General features: G+C 39.3%; 1 protein-coding gene across 1 annotated transcript; it reads left to right on the top strand.

Moving 5' to 3' along the window:
- Positions 1–11,356: 11,356 nt before the first annotated feature.
- On the top strand, positions 11,357–14,013 carry fezf2 (FEZ family zinc finger 2). The gene is made up of 4 exons (XM_072281018.1): positions 11,357–12,181; positions 12,339–12,473; positions 12,909–13,041; positions 13,757–14,013. Exons 1-4 carry the CDS (start codon positions 11,372–11,374, stop codon positions 14,011–14,013), a joined length of 1,335 nt encoding a protein of 444 aa, XP_072137119.1. The 5' UTR covers positions 11,357–11,371.
- The last annotated feature ends 1,045 nt before the right edge of the window (positions 14,014–15,058 follow it).

Here is a 15,058-nt window from a genome sequence, read left to right as displayed (position 1 = left end):
GGAATTAATTACCAGGGCATTGGTGGAAGTCGATGCAATAACAATGTTGAAGAACTCTTTGGACAGGAATATGAGCAGGTGGGAATTGAGGGATGTAGACATTGTGCAGCCAGATGTGCAAGTTAAATTGGCATCCTGATTAGCACAGAAAATATGGGCTGAAGGGTCAGTCCCAGTGTGTAATGTTCTATGTTCATTGTATGAAATATAAACTGCGTCAGAAACTCAACTGGAGTAAAAGCTGAAATAAAAACACTACTCAAAATCTATAATATTTTCTAATTGCTATCTCAGAAAATTACAATCCACCCACTGAAAGTTACGTTGTCCTTGAAGAGATTTTACTAAGTTGTAATTGTGGCTTATGCTATCAATAGCTCACTAGCATCCCTACAATGAGGTATAACATTTTCAGGTTGTTGTTACAACAGAATAGATAATTAATATCTGAACATTTTAGAATTTCATGGTTCAGGTGATTTTGTTGGAGAATGTTGCAAAAAAGTGCATCATGTTGAGGAAAAGGGAATAACCAATAGAATACGGGGCTTGGTGTTTAACTGCACCTCTGCAAACTTCGGAGTTTGCTTTCAATTTCCTAGGGCAATAATATTGACCATTTCCACTGGCATTACAACCATAAAGTCTTAGCCATTGTGATCATTGTAGCCATAATCATAGAATTATTATTACTTCTCGATCCTCAGAAGTGAATGTTGTCATATTTTGGTGCCTCTAAAAGATTTTATGTAGAATATTTCTAATTGTATTGGAAAGTTAGAACAGCATTTTTCAATAGGAAGAATTTCACCTATGTATGCCTCCTTGGCCTAGTCTCAAATGAGAACTATATTTACTAAAGTTCTATTCAAAAGGCTCAAAGGAACACCTAAGCAAGCTGGTGCATTTCAGAAACAAGTCCTGTGGACTGATGAAGTTAAAATAGAACTTTCTGGCCACAATGAGCAAAGGTAAGTTTGGAGAAAAAAGGGTGCAGAATTTCATGAATAGAACCCCTCTCCAACTGTTAAGCACAAGGGTGGATCGATCATGCTTTGGGCTTGTGGTACAGGGAACATTTACTGGTAGAGGGAAGAATGAATTCAATTAACTACTGTACCAACAATTCTGGAAGCAAACATCACACCATCTGTAAAAAAGCCGAAGATGAAAAGAGGATGGCTTCTACAACAGTATAATGATCGTAAACACACCACAAAATCCACAATGGACTACCTCAAGAGGTGCAAGCTGAAGGTTTTGCCATGGTTCTCACAGTCCCCTGACCTAAACATCATCGAGAATCTGTGGATAGACCTCAAAGGAGCAGTGCGTGCAAGATGGCCCAAGAATCTTACAGAACTAGAAGACTTTTGCAAGGAAGAATGGGTGAAAATCCCCCAAACAAGAATTGAAAGACTCTTACATGAGGAATTCTGCAGATGCTGGAAATTCAAGCAACACATCAAAGTTGCTGGTGAACGCAGCAGGCCAGGCAGCATCTCTAGGAAGAGGTACAGTCGACGTTTCGGGCCGAGACCCTTCATCAGGACTAACTGAAGGAAGAGCTAGTAAGAGATTTGAAAGTGGGAGGGGGAGGGGGAGATCCGAAATGATAATAGAAGACAGGAGGGGGAAGGATGGAGCTTCGAGCTAGAAAGTTGATTGGTAAAAGGGATATGAGAGGATCACGGGACAGGAGGCCCAGGGAGAAAGAAAGTGGGGAGGAGACCAGAGGACGGGCAAGAGGTATAGTGAGAGGGACAGAGGGAGAAAAAGGAGAGAGAGAAAAAAAATTACACACACACACAAACACACACATTTAACAATAAATAAATAAATAACGGATGAGGCATGACGGGGAGGCGGGGCACCAACGGAAGCCAGAGAAGTTAATGCCCACGCTACCAGGCCGGAGGCCACCCAGACGGAACACAAGGTGCTGTTCCTCCAACCACACCCCATATTCTGTCCGGGCAGCCCCCAACCCAACGGCACAAACACCAACCCCTCCAACCTCCGTCAACACCCCACCTCCCCCCTGCACCCCACCTGCCATCCACCCACCCATTTATTGTGTGTGTGTGTGTGTGTGTGTGTGTGTGTGTGTGTGTGTGCGCGCGTGTGTGCACCTTTCTCTCTCTCTCTCCCTCCTCTCCCCTCATCCCTCCTACCACTCTTAGCTGGCTACAAAAAGCATTTACAAGCTGTGATAATTGCCAAAGGGGGTGTTACTAAGTATTGCTATGCAGGGTGCCCAAACTTTTGCTTCAGGCCCTTTTCTTTCTTTGTTAATTTGAAACTCTAAAAGATGGAAATAAAAAAAGTTTTCTTGCTTAAAATATTAAAGAAATGTGTCATCTTTAACTTATGCCTTTTGGAAATCAGTTCATTTTTACTCGCTTAGCTATTCACAGTAACAGGAATTTTGACCGGGGTGCCCAAACTTTTGCATGCCACTGTATATTAATTTTACGAAGCATTAAATAAGTAGGTAAATAATTCCAATATATTATGCAAATGTATTTGTGCAGCCAATTCAGAAAGTTATAGCTATAGATAACATCCAGGCATGGGCTGAAAAGTGGTAAGTTTTCATGCCATGAAAATGCCGGGGCCAGACCAACTCCAACAAGAGAATCTAACCATCTACCTTCAAAATCCAAGTCCTTAACCCCAACCATCAACATCCTGTCAAGTCAACATTAACCAGAAACTCAACTTGGGCAGCTACATGAGTAATAACACTATATGACCAAACCAGAAAATGGGTATCTTGTGATGTGTGGCTCTTCTCCAAAACCTTCTCACCATCTACAAAGCATAATACAGGAGAGTGATGGAATACTATCCTCTCACCTGGAAGAGTACAGTACCAATAAATATCAAGAAACTCAACACCAACGGGGAAAAAACAGCCAACATTATAGGTAGTTCATCAACCACCCTGAACCTTCATTCCTCAAATTCACACAATGTCCTGATTTAGAACTGAGATCGTCCATCATCACCTGGCTCTAAATCCTGAACTTCCTACCAAAGATCATTTTGGGAGCTTCTTCACTTCAAGGACTGCGGAGTACAACCACTAGCCCATTACAGATAGTTAGGGAAGGGCAATAATTGAAGGCCTCATCAGTGATGCCCAGACCCCAAAATTTGGGGAAAAAAATTTTAAAGTGTAGCCTGGCTGAGTGTCACCATGAGAGTCAAATACACTATCATCAGATGCAGCTCTTTCACATTTCCCTTCAGAATAGCATCAGTAAAGGCCTCTGAGTAAGCTTGCACCCACCATAACACAAAGGTAATATTCTTAAGAAAAGATTTGATAGGCCAAATAGAATATTATTCTGCTGTATTTAAATAATCAAAAATATAACTGAAGAAAAATACTCATTACTTTCAATTGCTAATTCCAAAACAAAGCATTTACAAGCTCAGAATCAATTCAGGGAACATATTAACCACATTAATCAATTGCAATTAAGATAGTTTAGATAACATCCTGAGATAACCAGGATTATTATAAAGACCAGTGTGACATCCTGCGTTGGGTACAGTGGTGTTCAAAACTCAGCTAATAGGATATCAATCAACCCATTGGGAGGGTGTAAATCTTGTTAGCAAATCCAACAGTGTTCATTTAATGACAATAACATTCCTCAATGTAAAACTTATGAAATGTTTGCCTGTATTTTTTAATATGTTTGGGACCATGATATTGTGGATTGAGCAGCACTTACTGACCCTTGCTTTTTGCCCTTGATAAAGTAAGGAGGAGCCACCTTCTCAAATCACTGCAGTTCAAATATTAGTGATATTTAACGGGCAGTATCAAAACCTTGACCCAAACACAATGAAGAGTCAGTGATATAGTTCTGAATCAGAATGGAAGTGGGGGATGTCAAGGTGGGGTTGGACCTAATGGTGTACACATGCAATTTACAAGATTACAGATTTGAGGGAGCTGAAATGTAAGTTGATGGATATGGAGACAATCAAATGAGATGCATTGTTGTGGATGATGGAGAGTTATTTGAATGTTGTCAAAGTTGCACATCCAAAGTTACTCCATTACTCTCCCGAGAAGTGCCTCCTACATGGTAAAAAAGCTTTGAAGAGTTGGAGATGAATCAATTGCTGCAAAATACCTTGATTTTTAGTGACAGTGTTTTGTTTGGTTGCTCTAGTTTAGCTCCTGGTTAATGGTAATGGTGGGAAATTCCATAGTCATTATACCATTCAGTGTTAAGGCAAGATGGTTAGACTCTCTCATACTGAAAATGGTCAATGTCTGACACTTGCATGTTATGTATGTCACTTGTGATTCACCATCTCAAACTTGAATAGAAATTTTCCCACTTAATATAAGTGTGCTAGCATGGGCTAGCAACCATTTAAAGCCGATGTTTGTATAATTTAATTATTGTAATTACCTAAGTATTTAGGAATTATGTCAGCTTAATTTCTTTTAATAGGGAGGGAAATACTTATTGATGCATTACAAATTGATTTCCATCTAATTACAAAGTTAAAGACAATTTTGATAAATTATTATAGATATTTTTACATTATTATACCCACATAGTGCAGAGTCATCTCCAGCATCTCCTCCAAATCAGTCAGTAGCTTCCATATCAAACTAGAAAACATTCAGAAGAGTTTTTATTTATTGATTCAGTACAGAGTATCTGGATTAACACAGGCTGACAAGTGGTAGATGCTTATCTGGGGTTAACATTCTAAGGATTAAACCTGTTCCCAATTCCACACCTGCCTTCAGCAATCTTTTGTTCACTTGTAAAAGATTCTCAGAGTAATTAATATGAGAGCAGGATGCTCACCACAAGGAATACTTTGACACGAGATGTGGATGATTTAATTCAAAACAATCCAGAATCACACTACATCTCACTAAAATCATAGGCTCCTCACGCTGACTATCAACTAGACATGGCATATTTTCAGCCAGAATTGTATCAGAACTCTCCAAAGGCAAAGCCATGCCACCAAATTAAAGAGTCGGGTATGAAAGAAAAGGTAAATTTATAAATTGGTGGATGAAATATTGCTTCGTTTGTTGTTATGTTGGCCTGGAGTAACATCGTGTTTCAATTCAAAAGCAAACAACTTCTACCGTTCCTAAGTCGAAAATCACAACTGTGAAATTGTGCATGCAATCTAGCGATATTTGTCCAAATTACTTTAATTCTCAAACTGTATTTTGCATTAACAGTTTTGATTTTCTCCCCTTCTGAAACTAGAAGTAAATAGATTAGTTTTAGGTCAAAATCAAATTCTACATTACTTATCTCAGACCTTTTTTCACCTGCGGCAAATTAATTGAAAGATATTGTAAACTTCTGTTGAGACTTAACCTCATGATAGCACATGTTAGTTATTGCTTTGCTGTGAAACTCAAATCATCGTCACAGTTTTCGCGTCAGTCCTCCGGTGTTCAATCCTGTTAGTACCAACACTTTAATTAGACAACACTCTAAATCAGATCAGATTTCAGCACTAGAATAGAATCATTAGTATCTCCCTTGGATTCACAGAGTCCCTTGCGCTACTTTCCTGATGTACTTGCATGAAGCACCTTTAGGAATTCCGTTTAAGGAGTTTGCTGCCGCGATCCAGTCGTAGCTGCCGAACAACAACGGAATTGTATCAGCGTGAATCTTGCACATGCTGTCATTCGTCCTCATTTATTTCTCGGATCCCTCTGCTTCTTGTCGTTACTATATGGAACAAGTTAGTGACAGTGGCGACCGGGAACTTACTCTCGGCCGCGTTGACGTCTGGGGTTGAGGACCCTCCAGGTTCAGGGATCGAGCGTAGAGTGTCTATCAGGCCAGTGCCGTATTTAACACTTGAACAACTTGCTTCTTCCTCGTGTAAGAAGCACGAAATTTATAAAGTTTCCGTTTACCACATTATTAGAAAATAAAATGGAAATCTGGAAATAACTGCTTACCGTAACGTGGGGAACTCTGGATCTAGATAGTATGTAAGATCCTTGCAATACAATTTTCATGGTAACCCACTTTTTAAAAGTTACTCATTATTGTAATATAGAATGCACTTCATGATAAAAGAAGGTCGTGTCAATCCATTTCTAAAACGACCTGTTAGCAAGCTTTAGCAAAATTTCAAACACAAACTAACTTAATAATCTTGTTTGTTTAGTGTTCTCTATTTTAAAGAAGGCAGAAGCATCTCTTAACAAAGAATGACTACTGTATTTCCGTCAACAATTTTTTGAGGGCTCTCGGAATCATCAGTCCTACGAAGTCGAAAATTTTCTTCCTCATTATTCACATAATCACAATTTAAATATGTTTTACTCCGCTTCCCTGCCGTGTTAACGAGCTGCAGCTTCAGTGGCAATTCTCCCGTCCTGAAAGCGGTGCCGCATCGTTTACAACAGATCACAAGTGAAGCCAACATTAGTGGGATCGCTCTAAAGTCATTGAACGTCGCCCCGATGTAGCTCATGGAAGAGACACTTTTTCCTGACTTCCAACTTTAGTGGAACCCTCTGCGGCAACTCGACAGCAGAGCAGAGAGTTCAATAGACAAGACTTATCCATCCATCCATTACAAAGTTAACTTTTAACAACTGGAAAAGGAACAAAATGCTCATATTTCTGTTATGCCCCATATCCTTAACCGCTATTGAAAAAAAAACATATAAAATCTAAAAATGCACTGGATAACCATCCCTTACCAATTATATAAACGGTACAGTTCTATCTGTAGACGGAGCGAAACCAAGTAGTGGATTCTTATTAAATCAAAGTAAAATCAGCGGCGAATGTCAACAACCCCCCTCCCCCCGGTTAAAATAGTTAGACTATTTACTGAAGGGAGGTCCGCACCTACAAAATGTTAGCTCTCCTATTCACTACTTCTCTCTCAGATTTTCGGCATTTAAAATTATTTACTTTTTGATTAGAATACAGGTCACCACATTCACTAATTGACGCCTAGCCCGTCTCGGTGAAGACATAGCGCGATGAACATTACTTTTCAACTTTTAAGTGTGAATGGATAAGACCAAACATCGTTTTGCATTTCTCAAACCATGTATCTATTAAAACATTCAAGAGTTTAACCACACATCGCTCTGTCATTAAAATACAAAGCACTTATTTTTAATCCGATCCTTTTACGCCATCGTCGGTGAGTTAGGTTTCATTTCGGAATGTGTGGCTGCGCGCGTTGGGTTGTAGGGGTGGGATTAAGCAATTGATCACTGGGCAGGTTCCCTGATCATGTTCAACAAATAGACCGAGTATTATAAGAATACAAGGAGCTGCTATGTAACCGAGACCCCATGTTAGCAGAATGTTGTGGTGAGGGAACAAGAACCGCACCTGTTGCTTCCAATTTCTAACAAGCCACCTTCAATGTTATTTGCATGGGCTGAAATCGGTAAAGACAGGCGAAAGATAATTTAACTTCTTTATATGACAGGGATTATATACCGAGTATGTGCGTGAAGCCTTCAATTAGGCGGAAAAGTAGAATCAGCCAAATGAGAGTGAAGTCTGCAATTTGTTTTGAAGATGAAATTATTTTTTTCTTCTGATTAGCGCCACAGGAGATCGATTTTTTCTGGTAAACGAGAGTTTTGCCTTTTACTTATAGCCAGCTCGAAAGCAGAAAATATTAACAAAGAACAGCTGAGCTATTTAAGGCAAAGGCCGCGAATTCCCACTTTCTCTGAACTCAGTTTCGCCACCATGTCCTGAATAATTGTGCATGCTTTATTTGGAGTCTAAGTGGAGTATGGACGCCTATTCTTTAACTCTCGAATATTGCAGAAGCAAAGAAATAATGTTTGAATTCTGTATATGTCATTCATTCACATTTCAGACAATGGGTAGAAAGAATTTAGATGATTATCTTAAACTTGAATGTTGACATACTCCGCTTGAAATGGCTTTTTTTGAGAGCGGAAACAAACTTATTAAATACGTTTTCAGTCATGGTGAGCATTGATTGAAGTTACTTAATTAGTGGACATGCTAAAGTGTGGAGTTCTGCTTAAAGTATATTGTCCATGTAGCTCAGTCCTTTCTGAAACAAACTAGAACTGAGGTTAATTATCTCATCAGTAACAAGAAGCGTGGAGCGAGTGTGATCTGCAGGTGTGGCCTGTTGCTAACTATGAAGATCTTAATGCAGTTTCTACGGTCCTGGAGCGGCCGAACGACCCGAGTCCCTCCAGCATGTTTGCGTGTTGCTCATGCAATCTGTTGGGAAGCATTGTTTTCTCCATATTCAGGTTTGAGTGCGACACCTTACGTGCGTCAGTTTTGTTCAGAGGCAGCATCATCGTAGTCAGGGACCCCGAGCTGAACTCACAGTTCGTAAATCTAATTTGGTACCTTGATGCGATATTGAGTTTTTCATCTCTGATGAGACATTAATCCGAGAATTTAAATTGAAGGTAAATTGTCCCACTTTTATCAACGTCAATCTCTCAGTATGTTTGTGTGATGAGGCAATTGTTTACACATAAAAGCAGCGATCACACTTTATTAAACTGGACGCGCTTCGGGACAATTTGGGACGATGAACGTCGCTACATAAGTGCAAGTTCCTTATTTACATTGTCAAATACTTCCAACTCCATACCCTAGTGTAACTACATTGGCCGTTATATAAAGAGGAGTGAAATTTCTTAATTATCGCTCTTCCCATGGCCCCAGCGCAATATTTTGTTGAGGATCCCTTCCTCGCAAATGACTTGTCAATTTAAATATTTGTATTTAAAATAGTACGGAAACTAGTGTGTTAAATTTCACGAGCAAAGTGTAACATTCTTAAATGTAGATTCCATGTAATGAAGTTTAAAAGAACAACATCTAAGTAATTGTAGAAAATCAGACCGGGCGGGGTATTTTTTTTCTCTCGTAACTGAAGCAGATGAACGTAAAAATAAAGGTCAAGAATATGGTCGCATTAGCTGCAACATTGTCCAGGTTTAGTTTGAAGATTCCTGTGGTTCTAGCCGTCCCCTTGTACTGGTCTTCGCCGGGACCAGTCTATTGCTCTGCAGGAATTTACAATTCTAATACAGAACAAACAACCCGCCCCTTAAATTAGTGCAACAGAAAGAGAAGAGGGTCAGACAGCACTGCTGATTAAACATTAACCCTTCAAGTGCTGCTGCAACATTTTTTTGCAATTGCTCGTAGTTTCATTAAACATGAAACGTTCAAGTTAATTTCACACCTTTTCCTTCTCATTCAGCTCAGTTCAAACGTTCAGTTCAATTGGTTCAGTTCTTTTTTCGAAATTAAAGGTTAGTCGAGAGTGCATCACTAATATTGTCGCAACAATGTTTACTAGACACATAATCTGTATTCATTTCATGTTCTCACAGAAAGTAAAAGATATTCAAGAACTCTCTCCACCATTCACATCTTTGGGGATTCACATCTATTTCTAATTATTTCAGCGGCATATTTATCCAATGATCAGCTCGGGAGAAAATATATATTCCAATATTCATGGCACTTAGGTCGCTAGATGTACATCCCGCTGCACCTCAAGTTAACTTCACACAATAAAACGAAATAAGGTAACGCAAACGACAAGCGTCGTTTAGGAATACAATGAATGATTTAAATTTCAGAATAGAAGTATTAATACAATCAAGGGCAAGTACAAATGTGATGGTCCGAAAATGGTTTATTAAGTTCTCTTCATGATCACTTTTGATGCCGCCTGGCTATTTAGCCCTTTTCGGTTTAGCCTCAGTCAATTCTGCGTTAATAATTTGTTGTGCTTCTCAGGTGAAATCGTCTGCAAACAGAAGAATTAAAACAGTCCCAAATGAACAGGCACTTCGCCATTGTAAAGAGAACACAGAACTTTTCGAAGTAAATTCCAGAAACTTTCTAAAAAGGCTTGTTAAAAACGAGTCTTTTCATTGCTCGCTTTTACCTCTGGTCAGGCGCAGTCCTTTTTCTTCGGTTCTTAATCCGCGTCGTAACGCATTTTTTAAAACAGAAAAAAAGGACACAAAACCGGGTTCCACGCGGTGCTTTAGTGGATAAGATTGAAAGAGCCGCTTTACAAGGGCACAACAGTATGAATCGCTTTGGAAAATTGGTTGTTCTGAATAGGTGAAGGAGGAAAACGTTTAATCGGGTCCTGGGGAGATTCTGAGATTGCAATCTCCAATTGCCACAGGTGGAATACGGACTTTTCCCTTTCCATGGCTATGCACATAATGAACATTGAATAGAAAAGAAATGCATCTTTATAACCTCTTAGAAAATAGGTTTTGTTTTTGTTGCATACTATGTAAAAAAAAGAAAATCGAGGAGATGCTTAGTCGTGATTCAGTCTGCAATATCCACGCAGTACGGTGCAGTTATTGCACTTCGACGTACAACAATAAATTAAATTTTGAGATATGCGGTAATTTTTTTCACTTTCACTGGGGATTTTGGGGAGAATATTTCAGATGCATTCAAATCAATTGCTTTGAGAGTGTCCAGATTACCTGCCTGTTCGTTGTTTACGCCAGAAACACTTCGCTTATTGTTCCACAAGCAATACTTTCTTAAATCTTACCCGGATTTTGAGTGACGATACCAGGTTCAAATGAATTTGTCATTCAGTTTTTTTTTGGAAAATGCTCCTTTCTTTAAGGCTACTTTATAATTAATAATGAAAATGCGTTACACATATTAAAAATTACACTGTTAAAATACAGCCCATAAGCAAAGTAAACAGATTTAGGCGATAGATTAAAGCACATTAAATGCACAATTATTTTTTTCATACCCCCACAGCCTCTTCGCCCACGAGCATTGTGGGTGCTAGTGGGAGATTGGAATGGGCTGATGCTATTTGGATGTCACCTTGCTAAGTGACTTCATGTGATGTCAGCTAAATGCAACAGACAGTGATCTCACACTGATGAGGATGTGTGCTATCAAAATGTGACAGTATAGCCACACGCAGTCCTTGGATAATCTCCGCTCTCGCTAATAAATGTAGAACCAGTTAAGAATAGACGGTGGCGTCTGGCACATCACTCCTCAGTAAGTTAGTGATCGAAATTTCCAGTATCAAACTGGTAGCTCGTGCACAGAGCATCGCGTTTAAATTCTATCAGCAAAGATTTTCCCTGTCCTAGTAATACGGGTTTTTTTTGTACAGCTTAATGATCATTAATCTGGTGCCCCTCGGTGCCATTGTTCATTGAGATGTTGATTTGAATGTAAATAGGTGACATGCCAAACGCAAGGTGCTTATTAAATTGATGTGTGTCTTGGCTTTTCTGGAATGCAGGGGAGATCAGAGCGGCTGTAGTCAGCGGCTGCTCACACCAAGTCCTGGGATGGCGAGCTCTGGTCACTTGGAGACAGTCGTATCCTGTCCTAGACAGACGGCAAGGAATGGAACCTCCGGCACTACCTGCAATGGAGCTACCCCAAAGGCATTGGCCTTTTCCATCGAGAGAATCATGGCCAAGAACTCCGAACCGAGGAGCCCTACTGAACAAAGGCAAACCTTGGAGAAAGCAGAAGGCAAAAAGGTTGGGAAACTGTGCTCCCCTGTCCCCTGTATGTTTCCTATCCAACCACTTCCTTATGATTTGCAAGCTAAAGCTCTGCTGAATTACTCGGAGGTATGGAAGTCTAACCTGAGAGGCTCACTCTGTACTTCTGCGGCAATGTGTAAATCTAACTGTGGGATGTGCTACAAAACTGACTTAAATTTAGGTCCTTCAATGATGACTACTAACAGATTGATCAAACCTCAAGTCATTAATCAAACAGTCGCAATGCCTGCCAACGGCTCCCTTTATTATTTCAACTATCTGGACACGACGTACCACCCTTCGGAGTTGCTTCATAACCACCACCTTTTCCCGTCTCATATCCTCGGCTCTCAGCCTCCGGCCTCACTTTCTGCTCACCAGAAACTACTTTTGTTGGAAAATGCTAAATTTGCCAGCCTGGCTGCGGAGAAATATCCAAGCCCACAATTTCCTCACAAAGAACGCATCCCGGGACAGTTGGACCAAGTGATAAAAGAAAACAGCAGCTTTCCAGTCGAAAAGAACGTCATTAAAAACCACCAGAAGCTGAACAACACCTCGAGCGACGGAAAACCCAAAAACTTTACCTGTGAAGTTTGTGGAAAGGTATTGTGATGATTAAAATACCATTCGAAATCAGTGTGCTATCATTGTTAGTAGATTCTCCTGAGAAAGAAAACTGTGCTCCATCGACATCCACCACACAGTTGGCAAAAGATATTACGTTTACATATTGTATCTTCTTTCTGCTTCTTTTTTCCAGGTTTTTAATGCACATTATAATCTAACACGTCATATGCCCGTTCACACCGGAGCCAGACCGTTTGTCTGCAAAGTCTGTGGGAAAGGATTTCGACAGGCTAGTACACTGTGCAGACACAAAATAATCCACACACAGGTACGTGCTCGCGTCTCTTTTCGTTATCTGGTAATCTTTAGTGGCACAAAATTAATTATTTACCTTATCAGTAGCTTCGTTATCCAATATGCCTTGTCAGTGTAATATGAATACCAATCTACACGAAGGGAATTTAAATATAGGTAACACGCACAAAATGTTGCTCAAGACGCCTAGCATCTGCAGAGTCTCTTGTGTAAATGATCTAAGTGTTCCCAAGCATCTTCTGCCATCTCGTTTTTTAACTGTTACTGTTGCAATATTTGGTTCAGACAGATTGGCAATAGACAATAAAACAGATTGTGGATGCGTGTAGTCAGATCCGCGCATCGTGTGATTTTGCTAAATGCTAAAATGGTTCCAGTTTAGTTTTATTTCTACCTAACTGTTTATCCGACCATCGATAGTCAAATGATTATTGTGATTTGTTCTCAGGAGAAACCCCATAAATGTAATCAATGCGGAAAAGCTTTTAACCGAAGCTCCACTCTAAACACTCACATTCGGATCCATGCTGGCTACAAACCTTTTGTTTGCGAATTCTGTGGGAAAGGATTTCACCAAAAAGGTACTTTTCAAAGTAGCGTCTACTTTAATTTGAATTAATCCTCACACGATTAGGTATCCATTTGGCTCCGTGAATTTAACCCTTCGATTGCTAATACCTCCGGGAAAAAATATTTTCACTGAAATCTTAACTTGTTTTTAATCTAACCCAGTGTATTCGATTCGTTTTACCATAATGCAATTACTAAATGATATTTAATAATTTATCACGATGATTTATAATACACGTCTCAGAGGGACTTGAAAATGTTTGGGGGTTGTAGACACAGAATCCTGTATCTCTTAGTTCAGAATCAAAATAATCGGAAGTGATAGTGTCCTTATGAAACCATATTTTACGACTTGTCTGGATGCGAATGACACTTTGAATTCAAAGTATTTCAAATCAGACGTGTCATTTTGAACTAAAGTTCTAAAAATACGGCTCCTTAATTTGGGTTGTGGGTCAGAAGCTTGACCTCTACCTAATTCCTAATCTGACAGTTTTCTGCAGACTTTATTTGATTGAGATAAAGTTTGACAACTTCTTGACTCCCATACGCTCACACTAACACAAGACCGCTTAATGAAGCTTTACTTCTTCTTAATGTAGAAATTCCCTCATCTGAAATTAACTTAATTGTGAACTCCTGACCCGGAGGTTCGGAGGGAGGAAGGGGTGGTGTGGGGAGCAGAGAGGGGGTAACTTTCACTAACTTCTATTTCTTTTCTGCTAGGAAACTACAAGAACCACAAATTGACGCATAGTGGAGAAAAACAGTTTAAATGTAATATCTGCAACAAAGCATTCCATCAAGTCTATAATTTGACATTTCACATGCATACTCACAATGATAAAAAGCCTTTCACTTGCGGCACTTGTGGGAAAGGGTTTTGTAGGAACTTTGACTTGAAGAAGCATATAAGAAAATTACACGATGGTAACTCAGTCGCACCTCCTGTGAACGAACGCTCAAGAGTGGGGATAAGTTAGTCGAACAGACTTTGCTTCAGTTTTATTTTTGCGGACAATCACTTATGTACATTGCGTTTTGAAATACCGTCTATTTGAGATTTACGATGCACTGCAATGCTCTTTACTTCCTTCAGCGGTTACGCAACAGTGGATAATTCATAAGATACATTTCACCCTTGAATTTTCAGGTATAAGCGGCCTGAATTTTTAAATTAAACGTCGCCACCATGTCCAGGCGCGACAATTTTCCAGGACTGTTCCGAATGAATAGCTATGTAAATATTCATGTTAATTAAATGTCTTATATCACATTATTTTTTCCTGTATTGTAGCATTTTATATCTGAAACATACCGTGGATTGGTAAATATGAAATTTCGAAGTATTTGTTAGGATGTTGCTTCGTTTGCATAACTGTAAATTTAAATTATGTTGTAAAAAATGAAGGTGTCTACTTGCAAAATAAAAGTAAAGTTTCCAAACGTGCGTTTATTTGAACTTTTTGCTAGTAAGAGGAAAAGGGTGATCTATTTGTCCAAACGAAAAGAATCATTGGGGTAGAATTTGACCTGGTGCAAACACACATTTCATTAAATTTAACAACATATTCATATTTAATGTTATTTTTCTTCTTAAATTCAATTGTTCACACGAAGCAGGGGGTATTAGGAAACATCCACGCTGCTTGCATTATGCACAGCACAATAGAACAGTTTCAAAATACCTTTTGCTTCTTAATTTTGCTAGCAATCCAAAAGTAACACCGAGTCATGTTTGTGCCAGGAAAACAGAAGCTGTTATCACGTCTCAACGCCTAGCAGATGGTCGAATTCAACGGTTCTAACGTGAAGATTGGTCAGTGGATTTCCTCCCAGTATTTGATCTTCCCTAGGCATTGTACTATCCAAGTAAATGTCGCAAGACGTTCCTTGTCATTTCATAAAGTTTACTTTTAGTATGGGGAAGATAAGAACATAATTTGCAAGTATCAGCCAAATTAAGTTGAATTTCGGAAATACATTTGCTAATTTACATAAAACGCCGAACCCGACGCAAGGCAAAAA

This window comes from Mobula birostris, chromosome 16 (assembly GCF_030028105.1).
Source record: "Mobula birostris isolate sMobBir1 chromosome 16, sMobBir1.hap1, whole genome shotgun sequence".
NCBI lineage: Eukaryota > Metazoa > Chordata > Chondrichthyes > Myliobatiformes > Myliobatidae > Mobula > Mobula birostris.
Note: the sequence above shows the minus strand (reverse complement) of the source record. Positions and strands in the feature narration are given on the sequence as shown.